The sequence below is a fragment of the Bidens hawaiensis genome, unplaced genomic scaffold (assembly GCF_021521415.1).
Source record: "Bidens hawaiensis isolate Kalapana, Puna unplaced genomic scaffold, B.hawaiensis_p1.1 tig00031471_1, whole genome shotgun sequence".
Lineage (NCBI taxonomy): Eukaryota > Viridiplantae > Streptophyta > Magnoliopsida > Asterales > Asteraceae > Bidens > Bidens hawaiensis.
Window position 1 is genome coordinate 221636 of NW_027495305.1, and position 19878 is coordinate 241513.

General features: G+C 35.8%; 1 protein-coding gene across 1 annotated transcript; it reads left to right on the forward strand.

Moving 5' to 3' along the window:
• Positions 1-13602: 13602 nt before the first annotated feature.
• On the forward strand, positions 13603-16292 carry LOC143582157 (transcription factor bHLH62-like). Its single transcript, XM_077064787.1, has 7 exons — positions 13603-14230; positions 14578-14739; positions 14833-14898; positions 15036-15104; positions 15577-15648; positions 15744-15872; positions 15961-16292. Exons 1-7 carry the CDS (start codon positions 13646-13648, stop codon positions 16087-16089), a joined length of 1212 nt encoding a protein of 403 aa, XP_076920902.1. The 5' UTR covers positions 13603-13645; the 3' UTR covers positions 16090-16292.
• Positions 16293-19878: the final 3586 nt, after the last annotated feature.

The following is a 19878-nucleotide window of genomic DNA, read 5'->3' on the forward strand; positions in this document are numbered from 1 at the left end:
ATTAGAAACTTAAATATTTATAATTATTTGGTTGTTGAGTAATAATAGTGATCCAAAATATTCCCGGGTCGGGTTAAACGTAAATAAATAAGGGTTTGAAAAATCCGAAATGTTACAGTCTTTCCTACTTTAGGGAATTTCGTCCCGAAATTATGGAAAACCAAAACATAATTGTTTTGAAAACAATTTAAACTTTTTAAGGAAATTTTTTGGTTTACTGTTTTCATGTTTTCTTAAGAAAATTGTTTATAATTGCTAAAATTCATATTCAAAACTCTAATATACTTGAAATTTGTTAAAAATTTGTTTAAGATTTCGATTCCAAGGAAAACTGACTACAGATTATTTGAAAATGTTTTCATGTTCATCATAAAATTCGAAGAATCATCCTTATTTTGGATGAATCGTAGGATTAAAATGTTTTGTTTCCAATTTTGATTGATTTTTATCAGGTAAACAATTTTGAAACATGATATTGTTTATCAATAAAAGATTTTAAAATCTTGGATAACTATAATTAAATCATTTAAATTAGGAAACAAAATAATTCATTAAAATTTAAATTTTATCTATATCATAAATTAGTTTATGAAATATTAAAATAATTTACGGGATAAAATAGTTTATGGGTTATGAATGTTTCTTGTGGTTTGGAAAAAAGTGGAGATATATTAAATATTTGTACGTTGCAAGTTGTTCTTTATATACGGCCGACATAAATGACGACTCTTTTTGTATTCAATATATTTATTTATGTGACAATCGTATATCGGTGGGATGTGCAATAGTACATTGGTTTTGAATACGAAATGATACGGAATTGAATGATTTAAAAAGGCTTATTGTTTTATTCATCTCTTTCAATGAATAAAAGCCCGGTTACTTAAGGTAACCCAATGGCTAGAGGCAACCAGTTACGCCCTTGAATCTTGATCACAAACAGCGATGAGCAGTCCAAGCCCATCATTTTCCGTTTCAGGGAAAATTGTAGCTTGAAGACCTGCTATGATAAAGTTCTATTAATATCGGATTCAAACTTGAGACATGTGTCCTCTATCTCAAATCTATCACTTCCGCTCCATTCTCCAATGTCCATTTGAACCATAGCTTATTGGCTCTTGTTTTATTGATAAATTCTATAACTAATGTTTTATTGAAGATGATGGTTTTTTTCAGTTAGGTTTAAAATTTAAATAAAACTATAATCTCTATTATCTTGTGTATAATTCCCAAAATTTCTCATTCTAAGTTATATTCAAGGTTGTAAAAGTCGATAGGCGGTCCTAGGCGGTCGACTGGGGAGTTGCGAGTACTCGGGAGTAGTCGGGGATTACTCGAAAAATACCTACGGAGTACTCGGCCGAGGCGGGGAGTACTCGATCTAGACGGGGAGTAATCGGGGAGTACTCAGCCGCCTACTCAGGAGTTTTACAACACTGGTTATATTTTATACTAGCTTTTAGCACATGTATTATGGTTATTTTTTCTTATTTTTATATATATCATTTATAATACTGTGAATATATGTTTTTGGATTTTTATTTAATTTATTGTTGGGAAGTTTATAATATACTTGGACCTATCTTGATCCATTTATATTTGATTAAGTTTACGTATGTTCATTTTTTTATGAAACATTGAATGAATAATTCACTTAATGTTTTATATTTCTTCGTATATGTTCATTTAAGTGTGTTCATTTATATTCATTTGCTTGCTTGTGTTCGTTTACGTTTGTACATTTATATTCATTTACATTTGTTAAATTATGTTCGTTGACGCTCATTTATGTGTATTAGCTGTTCATTTAAATTTAAAATGAACGAACATTTAACCCATGTTTGTATAAGTGAAGATTAAGATCAATAAGACATGCTTTTATAAATTTAAGCTAGCATGCTATATTAGTAATCTGTCACGAGTAACGACCGTTCTAGGCCTGGAATCAAGGTTGATGTGGTGGTGGTGGTAGTGGTGGTGGTATGAGTGATAACGATAAAAACAATTTGACCAGGACATGGTTTCATAAATAAAATAGGAGGTAAGGGGTGACTAGATTTGAGTCGGTGGCTGATTAACCGTTGTTCATTCGGCGATTTGGGAAGTTAATTAGTGATGGAAAAGATAGAGCGGCGACAAAGAATAAGTACAGGAGAGAAATTAATTAAGTTTTTTTGTGATTAAAATGTTTCAAAAATAAATTAGATGTTACAACCCGTCAAAATTATTGTTTAATGATGAAAAAGTTTCACAAATAAATGTGATATAATATTCCGTTTAAAGGTTATCCGGATTTGGTAAGACCCATGACTTGCTATTTTTTTAATTTAAACGGGTCAAACTCATAGAATTTCACAATTCATGAATGAAACAGTCAGTCGAGTGGTGCCAAAAGCGACACCTAGGATTTTTTTTTGTTTAACAATTTTATTATAGAGTCTAGAGTTAACGAAATAAGTAAAACAAAGAACATTCAGTCAAACTACGACCAATAATTAATTTATTCAAATTATTGGGTTGTTTTAATGTAAAATTAATATTATTGTTGTTGATAGTTATGTGAACCCGACCAAAGCCGGTTTAACCGCTTACGAATCAGGCCCCTGTGCAATAAGGGAGCCGGCCCAAACACGCTAAACTGCTTTTTTTTCTTCACCTCAATTCTAGAATTAACAACTCCTCATTAATTGCAAATTAAAAATCGATTTTCGTGTTTCTTTTATATGAAGATATTCTTTTTTTTTACCTATATAGACGTGATGAATTATAAGTTTACTCATTAAATGTTCCAATTTTAATATAATCTATGTCGATAGGTTTTTATTTTTTATTTTTTGTTTTTCATATTCTGCTGTATTCTCTTAGACTATCCACAATTTTCGTGTTATCTTTCATTTTCATGAGATAATTTATCCTTTATTACATTTGCCAATACACAATTTCTCTACTTTTATGTATTTATTTTAACATATAATTAAACTTATGATAATATAGAAATATGAATTTATATCTCTCTGTATAAAAAAAGTTCCACGTTGTCAATATATGTTTTTTTTTCTTTAATAATGAAATGTCTGTATTTAGATATCCATCTCCATATATACCACTTATATTGTGATGGCATCACCATTAATTTATTAAACGAAATTGTCAATAACCTATAAAAAGTAAGAATCTTGATCATGATGCAATGAATAACTCAAGCAGTCAATCTACATACGTACGACTAGAAGATTGTCGGTTTGTTATGTGAAATTGAGAGCCGTGGATATAATCAGTGGGCTATACATAACATAACATGACAGTCACTTATGTTGAAAACAATTGAGCCCAAATAATAATAATAATAATAATAATAATAATAATAATAATACGATCAACCCGTTAACACTATTTCACTGGCACTGAAGATTATCGTCAGTTCGTCACCCCACCTACATTTGACTAGTATGTCTTCCTTCGATAGTATGTCTTTCTTCGACAACCCTTTCTCTACTAGCACACATTTTCCTAACCTTTTCTAGAACATCGGTATGCATTAGTGTTCTCATTGCATTCGCTACAACCATAACTTCAGTTGATACAAGTAGGGGCGCGCAATTTAACAGTCATAACCGTTTAACCGAATCATAATCGACATAACCGAACTGATTTTAACCGATAGCTGACATAACCAGTGGGTCAGTCTAATAAATTTTTAAAAACCGCCAAATACGGGTCGGTTTTGGTTAAAGATAATTTCAAAATCACTATAACCGAACCGACCCATTTATTTAACCAACAATATGTTTGGGATTAACTTCCACCAAGCATGCATGTTGTTGGATTATATCATTTTGATGTTTTTGGTTCAACATTTGTTATCAAATAAAGTTGAATTTCATTGTTGGATTATATAATGCCATTCTTTTTTTTGAATATTTGGTATTAATGTTAAAGATTATATACTTTGGTATATCATGTCATGTCGTTTTTTGTAATAATTGGTACCAAACTTTTAAGCCCAATTATATTTTTCGGTTATGGTTAACCGACCCATAACCGACTCAATATAACCTACAAAACCAATTAACTATAACCGTCATAACGGGTCAGTTATGGTTATGGTTATCCATTAACCGACATATCGATTATTGTTATGGGTTTAGCTCAAAACCGTCCCAAAACGATCCATACACACCCCTAGATACAAGGAACTCTAAACTTTTGAATTTAAAAAATAAGATTCTGATGAAAGTCCAACAAAAGAATATCACCAACTACAATCTTTCCATAGATTTTTTAATGAATTGGTAAAATGTTGTAATGCATGAATACATTAATATTTCATGTTTTTCTCTCATAAAGTTAATTGCTAGGTTTTTTTTGTTCTTCCGCCAACAAAAAGAAAGACAATTTTATAAAAGATAAGGGAGCTCTAGCAAGTAGAAAGAAGTTGCACCAACTACTTGAGTCTAGCAAATGGATCTTTCTCCTAACTTTATGCAAATAAAAGTCGTCGACATTATAACTCCCAACACAGGATCCGAATAACGATGTTTTTTGTTGAAGAGACTATTATTCATCATCTTCCAAAATGAACCACAATGATGCTAATACAATATAATGAATTGCTTTTTTACTTAATTTCTGTTCAGTTCGCCCTCACTGTTTTTTCATGATTCAATTCTAGCATTTCAACAATCTAATTTTGGCCTTCTATCATTTGCTGGTTGGTAATTAACCAGCAAATGATCTCACGTGTTTCAAGATGAACACCCTAATAAATACAACGCGTACTTTATAATTCTACATTTCTTTTTGCTAATGCATCCTTGTAGGTATAATATCCGAACAAACTAGCTATCCATGCAAGAAAATCTAACTTTGATTGGGATCTTATTCCAAATTTAATATATAGTTAACCATGTATATCAAACTAAGTGTCAAATTATCAAATTTTTATACGTTGAAATGTGCAATGAAGGTGGCATGTGAAGGACAACAACATATGATCTTATTCAAAGTTTAAAATATGTTGTAATCTATACATTTTGTATTTTATTTAATTTGACTTTTAGCATGATCAACCCAAGCACAATTTTGGTTTGACTACAGGCCCCGCTTGTTGAATTAAATATTCGTAGGATTAGGAGAGAGTTGCCCGACAAAGTAAATATGCATCGAAATAAGAGAAACCACTAGTCTACTATATCTTAAAGTGCAAATAATTTTTATAGTGTTGATTTTATTTATAAATATGAAAAACAATTTAAGAATAACTAAGTTTGTCCAGTCAATGATTTCGAGCCCAAGTGATTAAGATGAGACCCTAAATGTTTCATTTAGAAAAGTGAGAAGTTTTTGGTTTAAATCCTGCCTATGATAAAATATGGGTTTCAGGTTAGGCAACGAGTTTTCTCACTTATTCTAAATTTCCTCCTAAAGGTGATATCCAGATCGCCAGATCGGGACTAATGTATGAGCTACCCTTCAGGGGCATGTTAGCCTAGCACCCCATGGTTCCGTACTTAGAGAATGAAGATGATTGATGGGCCGGTGACCAGTTTGTAATCCAAATTGCCGTTAAAAAGAAAAGGGTTTGTCTACTTTTAGTTAGTTGCATGGTTGTCTGACATGTTATATGACATATTATTATAGGATTAATTTTTTATCCCCTGTCCTCATGAATCGTGAAGGTTCCAAACGTCTGTCTGTCCTGTGATCGCAGGCGATTAGTTTAGCTCACAATTATTTAATGATGTCATCCATGACTGCATTTGGAAACGTTTAGAAAATTTAGAGGGTCTAGCTGCACTTAAGTCAAAGTTAAAGGGCTTAACTAATTTACAAAGGACTGTTCACACCGAAGAGGTTTTTGTCTTCAAATGAACTTTCAAGGAAGTTACAGTTAAACCCCATTATAATTAATGTCAGACATTTGTTGACCCTAACACACATGGCCCCTATGTTGGTACGATATATGTATAGCCAATCCTTCAATTAGTACAAAATTCAAATGCTATTAGGGTTGTCTGTGGCCTTAGATCGGAATGACCTGATTAACCGGATTGAGACCAAAAACACTTGAAATTGAGAATGTCTGTCAGACCGGTAAACTAAATCATGTTTGTTGACTGAAGATTTGTGAGAACATGATTCTTGAACTGTTGCCAAAGAAGAAGGATGAAAATTCGGTGTGAGGACTAGGGTTAAGAGTTACTAAGGAACATATTGTTTTTATCGAATTAAAATATGAATATGTTAACGGTGTTTAACTTGTTTAGACACAAATTAAATTATGACTTATACGTGCAAGCATGTTTAAGACACGAAACATGTTAAGCTGAAACCCAGTAATGCCCAAGCCTAATTGTAAGAGTTGGATAGTTCGAACCGAATAACGCCCAACCCTAATTGCAATGATGCGATTAAAATCTTGTCATCTACTTCCATATGCAATATTGTAAATCAATTCTAATATAGCAACACTAATTTGTTTCTTACTATTTATTTCTCTGAACTTATAAGTACAAGAACATAAAGAACTATTTAAGTTTCAACCTATAATACTTACAAATTTAATACATCAAAATGTCCTGATTGACAACACGTAACCTGTTTCGTTACTTTCTGTACTTGTAATTAAAATCACCCCCTACAACATACAAGTAAATGAGTTATGGAGTCGAGTTGATCAGTAGGCCACTCATTTTAAATATTCGATTAGTTCTTGTATAACTTTGTGTAACCAGTCATTTATGATACTCATAGATGCATAACTATACACATTGAAGATCATTCAAAATGGATAACACCAAGGTCAGACACTACATTAATATTACCCCACTGTCATAATGCTAAAATAAATAAACATCATGGTGTTAACTGCTTAAATCTTGCAAATGCACCCAAATCGCAAAGATATAAACCAGTTTTCATCAATATAATGGCATTCTAGTTCTTGTATAACTTTGTGTAACCGGTCATTTATGATACTCATAGATGCATAACTATACACATTGAAGATCATTCAAAATGGATAACACCAAGGTCAGACACTACATTAATATTACCCCACTGTCATAATGCTAAAATAAATAAACATCATGGTGTTAACTGCTTAAATCTTGAAGAGGTAGGTCCCAGCAGAGCCCACTTGGACCCGCAAGACTAACCTCGAAAAGGGACATCTGCGCAGTTGGACCCGCAAGACTCACCTTAAAGAGGGACGTCTGCGCAAAGACCAACTGGATCCGCAGGACCCACCATGCTCAGAGAGATGACGACCTTACGCGCAGTACGCAAGCTGTTCCCGCAGGAAAAGCCTCCCAATGGTGACGTACCCCGCCTGTTCCCGCAGCTGCGGATACTAGCCATCAGGGAAGGCTACCCGCACTAATAGCAAGGCTACACGCACAAGGCACTAACTCTCAAATAATTCAGTAATGTCACCTGAAGAAGGAATGAGCAAACCGGGAATACTCCCGCCCAAAGCCGGGAATACTCCCGCCCAAATGAGCCAGTCTGTACGATTCTGGAGGATCTTTTATACTATACCTGCCAAGGTATAGTACAAGATCTGACCAAAGCAGCGACAGCTCACTGACAACAGTACGACGAGCAGCACGCTCTAGTACTTAATGTCACTATCAGCCGCTGCCTACTCACCAACCCTTGTCGTGGCACGTACATAGCCTACAGTTGGTGGAAAAGGAATAGTACACAGCCGGCCATGTCATTATCAGCCGCTGCCTACCCACCAACCACTAGCATGGCACGTGCGTAGCCCACAGTTGGTAGAAAAGGAATATTATACAGCTGGCTGTACCTGCTTGGAAACCTACCTTCGGCTATAAATACTCCAACACCTTGGAACGGTATCATCATCTTGTATATCTTATATTACCTTATCTTCTCTCTAGCTATTTCTCTCTATATACACTTATATTCAGAGCAATCTAGTCTGATTCTCACGCCGGAGGGTGGTCACAAGGAGGTACCCCCCCTTCTCAGTGACGAGCTCACGGTGTCTGTTTTGCAGGTCATCAGAAGAATAACCATCTTTGCCGGACCTAACCCTCGTGGGAAACATCTATTTAACCCTCAGATTATCCGTAATCTGCCCGAGGTCAATTAGTGTTTCTTCATTGGCGTCATCCGTGCATAAAAGCTAGAACTAATTCTTTTTCAGTTTTTTCCAAAACCTCTGGAAAGATGGTTAAAGAAACCCCGGTAACCACAACCCCAGCTACTGGGGGGAACACCGGCGAGTACACAATTTTTACGAACACTACCCCGGTTACCCAAGCCGGGGCAAGTGCAGTAAACAATCCTCCCCTGGGATTCAAAACCCCGGTAACCACAACCCCAGCTACTGGGGGGAACACCATCGAGTACACAATTTTTACGAACACTACCCCGGTTACCCAAGCCGGGGCAAGTGCAGTAAACAATCCTTCACTGGGATTCACCGATACCCAGTTGGAGAGACAACAGACGAGGCTCCCCCGCCAAACACTTGATCAAGTTAAAGCGTGGGCGGAAGCACGTCAGAAGGAATTCCAAGCTGAGTTGGATGAACGCTTACGTTCACTCCAACAGGCTGACGAATTCGGAAGCACTCGACAACAGCTCAACATGAGCAATGAGTGCGAGTACTTGGACGATGATTGGGAGGAATCCGACAGCGACGCAAACCCTCGCCATAGGGCGAAAGGGAAGCGTAAGGAAACGGACTTCCAACCGAGAAGGAATTTTGGAGAAACCTTTAAACCAAAAAACGCGGGTGGAAACCCACGTGACTTCTCTAAAACCTTCAGACCAACTGTTGCAAATGCGGGAACGTCCAAATTTGCAAGGGACATTGCGGAAGCAATTGCCCCGAAAAGTGCCAAACAAATGTCCAACATAGGCACATATGATGGTATATCTGACCCAGACGATCACTTGAACAGATTCATAGCGGGGGCAACCGTCAGCAACTGGACGGAACCCACGTGGTGTTACATGTTCCAAATGACGCTTGTTGGGGCAGCCAGAGCGTGGTTTGACCGTCTACCGGTCCACCACATCTACGATTGGGCAGACTTCCAACAGAAGTTCAACCAACACTTCAGTCAACAAAGAAAGTATACCGAAGAGCAATGGACGATCCTCAACTGCATCCGATAGGAAGATGAGTCTTTACTAGACTTCATCACTCGCTTCAACTCAAAGAAGCTGAGTTTGGGCACCATAAGCGAGGATCTTGTTCGCGCAGCTTTCATCCAAGGCGCCGAATACCCAGAGCTTATCCGCACATTGACGGGTAAAGACGGCATGCCATCCACATGGGATGCCATCATGACAGCAGCTAAACGCTTCGCGGAAACGGAAAGGCAACTGGGTAGAGATCTTCCCCAGAGCACAAACTCTACACTCAAAAAACAAGAGAAAACAACGTCCTTACCGCCCGACAAAACAAAAAGAGGAAGCTTGGTATTTGGCAGTCAAGGGTAAACTTTGGCACCTCATCCGGCTCGCGCCCTCGGTTAGGCGGAAAAGATAACATGCAGTTGTCGAACCGGAACTCCAGATGGACGCCACTCACCAAAAGCGTCACCGAGATATTCGCCACCGAGAGGCTCCCATGGCCAGAGGCTCCAATAATCCGACAGCGTCACAACGCTGATCAGAGCAAATCCTGTGACTTCCACAGGACAAAAGGCCACACCACGGAGGAATGCGTAGCCTTGAAGGACGTCGTCGAAGCATTTGTCAAGGATGGGAAGCTCACACACCTCGTGGCGTAATGAATGCTAAGCAGACTAATGCGTGTAGAACCACAGTTGGGGAAAACACGGATGAAACTGCAGCTTCAATGTTGGAGGCTACATACTGCGTAAACAACGAGATTCCGAACCAGGTGCATATTGGCTCGAAAGGCTCGATGACACCCCCATCCCAAGAACATGGAAGGGAGCTCAATTACACAGGTTGCATGTAGATCAATTCCAAAATTGTAAAGAAAAGGCTCAGAGCCACTTCTAATGGAAATGATTCTCCTTATCACATTGACGCTGATGGTCTTACATTTATACTTATGAACTTTCCACACTGATATGCCGGTATTCACCGCATAAATAAGTGTGAAAAGAAGTAAGTCGTTGCGTGTGGACGGCGGCAAAACCCGCATAAACACAAAAAACGGTAAAAATTTCTAACAGATGAGGAAAACCTTCACGCAGGTCAGTTATAGGTAAAGTTTGGTCATCCCACTAAATGAAAGTGACGGTCCTACCCGCACAATCATGATAGAGGAAACTGAACATTAACCTATTGACAACCGCGCGTCGAAAGGTTAACTTATTTAAAACACTGATATGCCGGAATTCACCGCATAAATAAGTGGGGGAGTAAGTCGTTGCATGTGGACGGCGGCAAAACCCGCATAAACACAAAAAACGGCAAAAATTTCTAAGGAAAAGATGAGGAAAACCTTCACGCAGGTCAGTTATAGGTGAAGTTTGGTCATCCCACTAAATGAAAGTGACGGTCCTACCCGCACAATCATGATAGAGGAAACTGAACACTAACCTATTGACAACCACGCGTCGAAAGGTTAACTTATTCAAAACACTTGGAAAATTGCTAAGTTAAACTAAAGTATGCATGAGCGAATCATATATTGTTTATGAGGCAAAACAAGTGCCAAATTAAACTATAATGTGCATGAGCAAGTCATACAACGTTTATAACGCAAGTCAGAAAGATTCAAAAATAAGAGGGACTATACCCCCTTACCTTGGTAACCAAGAAACCGTAAGACAAGTGCGGGTACAGTGTCAAGGCAAAACCCTTCACATACTTAGCACCTGCAGGGAATTGAAGCCAAGAATACCTTGGTAACCAAGTAACCGTAAGACAGATGCGGGTACAGTGTCAAGGCAAAACCCTTCACATACTTAGCACCTGCAGGGAATTGAAGCCAAGAATACCTTGGCAACCAAGTAACTATAAGACAGGTGCGGGTACAGTGTCAAGGCAAAACCCTTCACATACTTAGCACCTGCAGGGAATTGAAGCCAAGAATACCTTGGAAGTAAAGTAACTATAAGACGAGTGCGGGTACAGTGTCAAGGCGAAACCCTTCACATACTTAGCACTCGCAGGGAATTGAAACCAAGAAGGATCTTCTGGGCCATGCTTGCGGAAAGGGAAATAACATCCCCGCATAGCGGGAACGTTGAAAACTAGATTGTTTGAAGCTCCAAGATGGAATTGGTTGTTTAACATAATTGATCACTATGTTTAAAACTACCAAAACCTCGTGGAGAATCTACACAAGTGAAACTCAACGCTCCTGACTTGCGAGGAGGTTACACACCTACCCGCATCATACCCAAAGATCAAGCAGAAAAGTCGGGAATTTCTGCACGTGACATTAGGAAACCCGCGGGAAGAATCCCCGCGGAGAACCTTAAAACTAAACCCTTTTCAAAACCCCTTGCTTAAGTCCAAAAGTTCACCTCACATATTAACAATTCATGAGAAGAACATTGGACTGGGGGGACTTGAAGAGGTAGGTCCCAGCAGAGCCCAGTTGGACCCGCAAGACTTACCTCGAAGAGGGACGTCTGCGCAGTTGGACCCGCAAGACTCACCTTAAAGAGGGACGTCTGCGCAAAGATCAACTGGATCCGCAGGACCCACCATGCTCAGAGAGATGACGACCTTACGCGCAGTACGCAAGCTGTTCCCGCAGGAAAAGCCTCCCAATGGTGACGTACCCCGCCTGTTCCCGCAGCTGCGGATACTAGCCATCAGGGAAGGCTACCCGCACTAATAGCAAGGCTACACGCACAAGGCACTAACTCTCAAATAATTCAGTAATGTCACCTGAAGAAGGAATGAGCAAGCCGGGAATACTCCCGCCCAAAGCCGGGAATACTCCCGCCCAAAGCCGGGAATATTCCCGCCCAAATGAGCCAGTCCGTACGCTTCTGGAGGATCTTTTATACTATACCTGCCAAGGTATAGTACAAGATCTGACCAAAGCAGCGACAGCTCACTGACAACAGTACGACGAGCAGCACGCTCTAGTACTTAATGTCACTATCAGCCGCTGCCTACTCACCAACCCTTGTCGTGGCACGTACATAGCCTACAGTTGGTGGAAAAGGAATAGTACACAGCCGGCCATGTCATTATCAGCCGCTGCCTACCCACCAACCACTAGCATGGCACGTGCGTAGCCCACAGTTGGTAGAAAATGAATATTATACAGCTGGCTGTACCTGCTTGGAAACCTACCTTCGGCTATAAATACTCCAACACCTTGGAACGGTATCATCATCTTGTATATCTTATATTACCTTATCTTCTCTCTAGCTATTTCTCTCTATATACACTTATATTCAGAGCAATCTAGTCTGATTCTCATGCCGGAGGGTGGTCACAAGGAGGTACCCCCCCCTTCTCAGTGACGAGCTCACGGTGTCTGTTTTGCAGGTCATCAGAAGAATAACCATTTTTGCCGGACCTAACCCTCGTGGGAAACATCTATTTAACCCCCAGATTATCCGTAATCTGCCCGGGGTCAATTAGTGTTTCTTCAATAACTTTGTGTAACCAGTCATTTATGATACTCATAGATGCATAACTATACACATTGAAGATCATTCAAAATGGATAACACCAAGGTCAGACACTACATTAACATTACCCCACTGTCATAATGCTAAAATAAATAAACATCATGGTGTTAACTGCTTAAATCTTGCAAATGCACCCAAATCGCAAAGATATAAACCAGTTTTCATCAATATAATGGCATTCTAGATGTAAAAGATTAATAGGTGGCTAGGTGTATGAAACCGGGTGTAATGTTGTATTCTAGTCTTGCCTCAGTTGTGATTTTTCATAATTAAAATGGTTGTTAAAAAAATGTTTCTCGATATATATATTATGATTTTATATACAACGCCGGTTCAGCTAGTTTGCCAAAAATACATACTTAACAGCTTGGCTAGTAGATTATGTCTATACCAAAAAAACCGAATCATAAACACTCCTGATTAATTTTATTATTTTTAAGACGACCCTATCTAATCCACTCCACATCTCAAATAAGATTATAACTTAATACCTTATGAATGAACCTTATACACCTTTACCACTAGCCACTAGGTTACTATTTATAAGTGGTTGTAATGTTCCTAATTTTTTTATTCATGTTCTTCCTGATTATTAAACTTTTTATAATGTTTTTGGTTTGTAACCCGAATTTCAATGGTAGAAACCTTTCGGTGATTTAACGTTGAAGGCCCGGCATTTACGCTACCCGATTTTATGCCCCCACAAAACAACCAAAATAAAAAATAATTATCAATAATGAGTTGTTCAATACTTCTATTCTATATAACTTCAACATAACTCACCCTATACCCTCCCCCCTTCTATCACTCCATATTGCTTGTATTTTCATCTCCGTCAGTATCACACCAACCTCTCATCATCAAACCCAACTCCCACAATCACTCCAATTTCTTACTATAACTTCTTATAAATATAAATGTAACGCTTTCCATTTTTTCCATATTTCACAACATTTTATTTTACTCATTTTAACCAAACATTATTATCATTATTCTTTCACTTCAAATCTTCAACTCCTTGATCCACCATGAACGGTGACTTCTTCCATCAATCTCCATGGAAGCTCATGATGCAAATGCCTGATATTCCCGAGATCCCCACCGACGTCTTTTCCCGACAAAATTGGGACAACCTGTCCCCTGTTTCCTCTGTTTCCTTGACTAACACAACACTAAATTTGCCAATAATGGATAGTTTAGTGAAAGAAAACTTACCCGGAAGCCGAAATTCGATGAATATGAATGTGAACTTACCTATGTTTCCATCTGATCCCGGGTTTGCTGAACGGGCTGCTAAGTATTCGTGTTTCGGTAGTAGAAGTTTCAATGGTAGAATTGATCAATTAGGATTGAATTCAAATAAAACCGAGGCTCCGGTTGGATCGAATGTTTCTCCGGTGACCGGAAAGTTCCATCGTGTTTCAAGCAGTCCTGTTTTGAAAGTTGATGAAAGTAATATGAAATTGAATAGATTATCCGGTTCTGCTTCAAATTCCAATGAGGGATCCTCTGTTTCAGAGCAAATTCCAAGTGGAATTAGTAATCAGAACAACAAGGATTCGAGAAAACGAAAAGGTGGTTCTTCGAAGGGAGTTGGATCGAACAAGAAAAAGGTACTAAAACGGTTTTAGTTTAGCATCGTTTTGTATCAGAGTCGGGCCAACCTTTTTAGAGTCCTAACACGTGAAAATATGATGTCACATATTTATTGTTTACGAATTTGTCACATATTTATTGTTTACGAATTTGAAAAGGTACATAGTGACATTTCATATTATAGTTGAAATGAGTTTTACTAGAGAAAAAATATTTACACTTATATTAATTAATAATTAATTTAGTCATTTGTTAAAACCCGAAAATTAGACACCTTATTTTAAGTTTTTCTTTTCCTTTTTTTTTTTAATAGTCAAGTCGTCCTGCGAACTTGAATAAAACCTAAGAATGTTTGATTTTACAGGAAGAAGATGACATTAATGAGTCGAAAAGATCAAAGAAAACCGACGAAGAAAATGGTTGTAAATTGGAGGAAAAGGCGAAGGCACCGGAGCCACCAAAGGACTATATTCATGTTAGAGCAAGAAGGGGGCAAGCTACTGATAGCCATAGTTTAGCAGAGAGAGTATGATTTTGAAAACATTTCTTGGTTTGATAATGGCAATTTTCAAGATTTTGGTGTTTATAAAATTTACAACTTTTTATGTTTGATTTCCAGGTTAGAAGAGAAAAGATTAGTGAAAGAATGAAACTTCTACAAAATCTTGTACCAAATTGTAACAAGGTGAGCATTAAATTAAATTGGATAAAAAAAAACTTGTTAGTTTTTATTGTTAATAGTTATGAAAATGGTTTAAGTATGTTAACTTGGATAGTTTGTAGTGACAAATGGTGTAAATTTTTATACTTTGAATGATTTAGGTGACGGGAAAAGCACTTATGCTTGATGAAATCATCAATTATGTACAATCATTGCAAAGACAAGTTGAGGTAACACAACAATATTCAATTATGATATTTTTAATGCCCTTTAAACTCATCAAAATTTCTAAACCAAACAAGCTAGTTGTTCGGTTTATGATTTATACAATTCGGTTCATAGTTCAGTTTTAGTGGTTTAATGGTTCAACCGTCGGGTTAGAACTTTAGACCAATCATAAAGCTGAAAGCTCAACCTGACAGTTTAATTATTATTATTGCATTTTCTTTATCTTTTAAATATAAAGTTATCTATATGTGTACCGCATTTGTAAATCATTTTTATCACCTTACAATTTGTAATACAAATTAGTGAACTAAAAAAATCAGTATGAACAACTAAAATCAAGCGATTTGATCAAGTGTCGAACCATCCAACTTGGTCAGGTTGTTATCATTTTTCAAAATCCTAGTTGGTAGTTTAGTCATAATTTAATTATATTTTAACCATCTAACTTTTCTTGTCATTCTTATGTTTGTGTAGTTCCTTTCAATGAAGTTAGCCACAGTTAATCCAAGTCTCGATTTTGGCACCAACAACTTAATCTCACAAAATGTAAGTCAATTTCTCAATTTAAAAAATCTATTTGTTTTTTTTAGTTTCATATTTTTAAATTATAGTTTCATTCGTGGGTGTGAACCAAATTTCAGGTTAATCTATCAAATGGGAATTCATCTCAACAAACATCAACTTTTTATCAGCAAAACCCGGAAGCAGTCTTTGATGGGCCCACTTCAATGACCCGACCCGTTCATGAATTTACCGAACCTTTTTCACGTGTAAAATCTTTAATTGCCACGCTTGTTCATTACTAAAATCTTAATATATATGTGGAATTTAATTAGGAATTTGATTTTGTTATTGTAGATTCAAGGATTTGGTCAAGATGATCTTCAAAGCATTGTTCAAATGGGTTTTGGAGAAAATTTGGATGTTGATACGTCGTTTTTTTATTCGGCACGTGATCAACAGTCTAACATGAAAATTGAGCTATGACTGCGACTATCAAAGACTAATGTATATACAAAAGAAGATGATTCTTATATTGCTAATCGATCCGTTTTAGGTCTAATTGAAGCAATATTATTTCTAATAGTAGTTAATTTTTTGTCGATTTCTTATGCATTTGTAGTATGTATCATGATTTGTGAAATATTGTTTGTTGATAGAGAAATTGAGATGTGGAATCTCCACCTTCAGTGTTATCAATGACTTATATCTTGTAATTCCAAAAGTTGTTACTTTTCGTAGATTCTTATAATATGAATGGCATACGTGTTTAATACAAAAACTAGTTTAAATAAAGAAACGTCTGTAAAACAAAACATATATAGTAAGACTACACGTAGTAGATGATTTTGGGCGTTATAAATGATCACGTGGCTGCCAAATTTCCGTTAAACCCCACTACACAAATTCCTTATTTTTAGCTATAAAAGTTGCACGCCAAAGCCATAGCGGGCTTTAATTTGCTAGGACAATTAATTTTTGAACGTTGGGGGAGGAATTTCCTTTTCTAAAAAAGGATTTATCTATATATATATATTTATTATATATGATATATAACGTTTATATATTACATATAATTCGTTTTTTAATTTCTCATAATTCGTTTTCTAATTCTCTCATATTTTATAAAAAAATGAATCAATGACCCAATAATTTATCTATTTGGGAGATGGATGAGATGATAATAACTGAAATTGTTTGAGTGGGGGTAAAACTTTTAGTCAAGCATGGCTAAACATCATGACCGGAACAACTTCGACGACCACCACCACTAGAACGGGATCGCATGGACGCTCACAACCGGTTGATAAGAGATCTCACATGCGCAGCTTGGATTCTAAAATCGTCTAATTAATTATACATATATAATACATAACTTTGGTGTCGCCATGCCCCTATTGGGCCAAGTGGTGGCACCAAAGTAGTCCATTATATTGTTTTCATGTTTTTTTTTCAAATTTGATAATTAAACGGTTAATCGTCTTAAGTCACCAAAGAAACACTCAGGATGGACAACTTTAGGTTTTTACCGACGCCCGGGTTTTACTGGCCTTTTTGTTTACTTCTGATATCGTAACGAACGTAATCGAAATCGACCAAATTCGCATCGACTCACCGTTGCAACGCCCGGGGACACTTAGGTTTTACCAGCGCCCGAGTTTTACCGACTCATTGTTGCAGCGCCCGATACCGACAACACTCGAGTTTTACCGACCAAAAACCGTTTTTTATATTTTAATATTTTATATGTTTATCAACCGAACCCACAGTAACGCACAATTACAACGTGACATAAACATATTCGACATATCCGGCCCGTTATCTGACCTGCCGGGCACAACGCGTTAGGTAAAAAAAACCCTGTTACTCGTTTAAAAAGGAATGACAAATCGATGTTGATTTTTCTTTCCTTGAAAAAGACTTATCTCATTTACTATTCAAAGATCGTGTTATATTCGAGCAAAGGAATAATGAAATACGTGACAAATATCGTGTCAACAAGTAGTCGTTTTTTCTTTAAATAATAATGTTCTAATGTTTTTTTTAATAATTTCAAGCATCCTTTGTTTTTCTTTATTTCAAGTATCCTTTTTTATTATTTTCTTATTTCAAATATCGTTTTTTATTTCTATGTGCTTCTATTTTTAATATTTTATTTCTAGTATCTTATTGTGTGGTTTGATTATTTAATTATTATGTTTATTGAATAATAAAGTTTTAAGTAGATACAAAAGTAATAAATGCAATTAGTTAAAACCACTAAACTTGATTTAGAATGGGCTTTAGTAAATTCATTTTTGTCTTACATGGTGTCTAAGTGGCATTATAACTAAGCAATTAGTTAAAACCACTATACATAGTCTAAGAAAAAGAATGAGATAGTTATACGGTTATATAACCTTCTTATAAATAAAACAATATTTTATGGTGTTTATACAAGTCTTTATTTTGTATTTAATTTTACTTTTAGACTTATATTTGATTAACATAAATTCGAAAATATTGTTAATTAAATTTAAATGAATGATTAACATAAGTTCTGCTGTGTGATTTCGCAGACTGACTTGAACACAGAAACTTCTGTTATTCCTACTTCATGTTTACAGATATAAAAAGTTATTCATTAGATTATTTACATTTTGAAAGGTATAATTTGAAAATAGCACTAATTGGAAGAATCCCAGGTTGGCTTTGGTGAAATCTGACTGGACCCAGTGAACACAAACCTAACTTACAAAAAGCAAATTATAATAATAATATTATTAAATAAAGAAATCAATAAAGAAACAATTAAATAAATCTCATACGTATTCTATATTATTATAAATCTTTTTTTAACGACCAACAAAATACTGCCAACCATTGGTAAAAAACCCACGCATACCCGTGATCACAAAAGCGTTGGTGATCAGCCACAATCAATTCTAAAGAAGTCAAACCGTCTAAAGGACTACTGTGATAAAACCCTTGACTCGCGTATGACATTTATCATGAGTGTGACTCGATCATCTGACCCCTCTTAGAAAAAGTCACCGATGTGCCACTAACGTAATAATAAGATTAAAATGATCTAATCTATTTTAATGCTCAATATCACAAAGTAAAAGGTTAAAAAAAAGAAAGAAAGAAATAGTGTGTTATTTATAACTTGTAACATAATTAATTAATTATTTAAACGGTAAAAAGAAAAAAAGTATATGACGTAAAATAAGAAATAAAAAAAATTCAGAAATATCGCTGCTTATAAACACATGTAATATATTCGAAACATAAAAAGACATACTTATTTGGATGAATTTTTAAAAACTTTAATAAAAGTCTTAATGAAAAGTGAAGATGTCATCAGTTACAACATAAACAAAAATCAGATGAAATTTTAAATTTTAATCGGCTAATGAAGGAGAAGTAGACTTCAATGGATTTACAAACATCAACAAAGATGTCATTCAAGGTAAAGTCTTTAGACACCTTGAGTTACAAGAGTTTGGAAATCGTTGGGTTAGAAAGAAATAAAACAAAGATGCCGCGTTTTATATTTATAACTTATAGGGGTAGTTGGTAAAAATCATTTTTGAGGATAACTGTTTAAACATTTGCAGCTTTACCCCCCTCTTTTTTTATTATGACTTGCATTATTGGATTGATTTTATTAATATAAAGATTCTTTGAAAATGATATGGATGACAAAAGATTTAGTTTAAATTAAAAAGTAAAATTTTTAATTATGTATTTACAAAAATGTCTAGATGCCAGAAACTATAACATTTTTAATATTTATTTATTAAAGTCTCAATCACATAGTGAAGCTCTACCTGGGAGCACAGGTATGATTCTTTTATATTTTCGTATGAATTAATATCATTACAAGAAAAAATATTATGATAATTTATTATATTTATTTGCTATAAAGTCTTTGCTAGTATCTTCTTCGGTTGTTCCATAAACAAACGTTGACTATTTACAGCTAGTTGTTACTCTTGTCAGGAATTATATATATATGATCATGGAATAAATGAAAATTGTTTAAAAGCTTCAAATATTACGAAGTTAATTAAATCAATTCATGACTTAAACTCATTTGTTGGTAAGATTACTAACATGAAATAAATAAGCCTTAATTTGCAAAAGATAAATAGAATTGCAAGTTTGGCGTACATTTATGTTTTTCTGTACTTTTTTTTATAATTAGTAATTTATTTAATGGGCATCATCGTTAAAGAAAAAATATTTTATTACATTGTATTTGTATGTAAATTTTTTAATAGCCAAAATCAT

Coding starts and splice junctions, on each gene's coding strand:
- LOC143582157 (XM_077064787.1), top strand. CDS start 13,646: ATGAACGGTGACTTCTTCCATCAATCTCCATGGAAGCTCATGATGCAA. Junction 14,740..14,832: donor GCCATAGTTTAGCAGAGAGA/GTATGATTTTGA, acceptor TTTGATTTCCAG/GTTAGAAGAGAAAAGATTAG. Junction 14,899..15,035: donor TTGTACCAAATTGTAACAAG/GTGAGCATTAAA, acceptor TGAATGATTTAG/GTGACGGGAAAAGCACTTAT.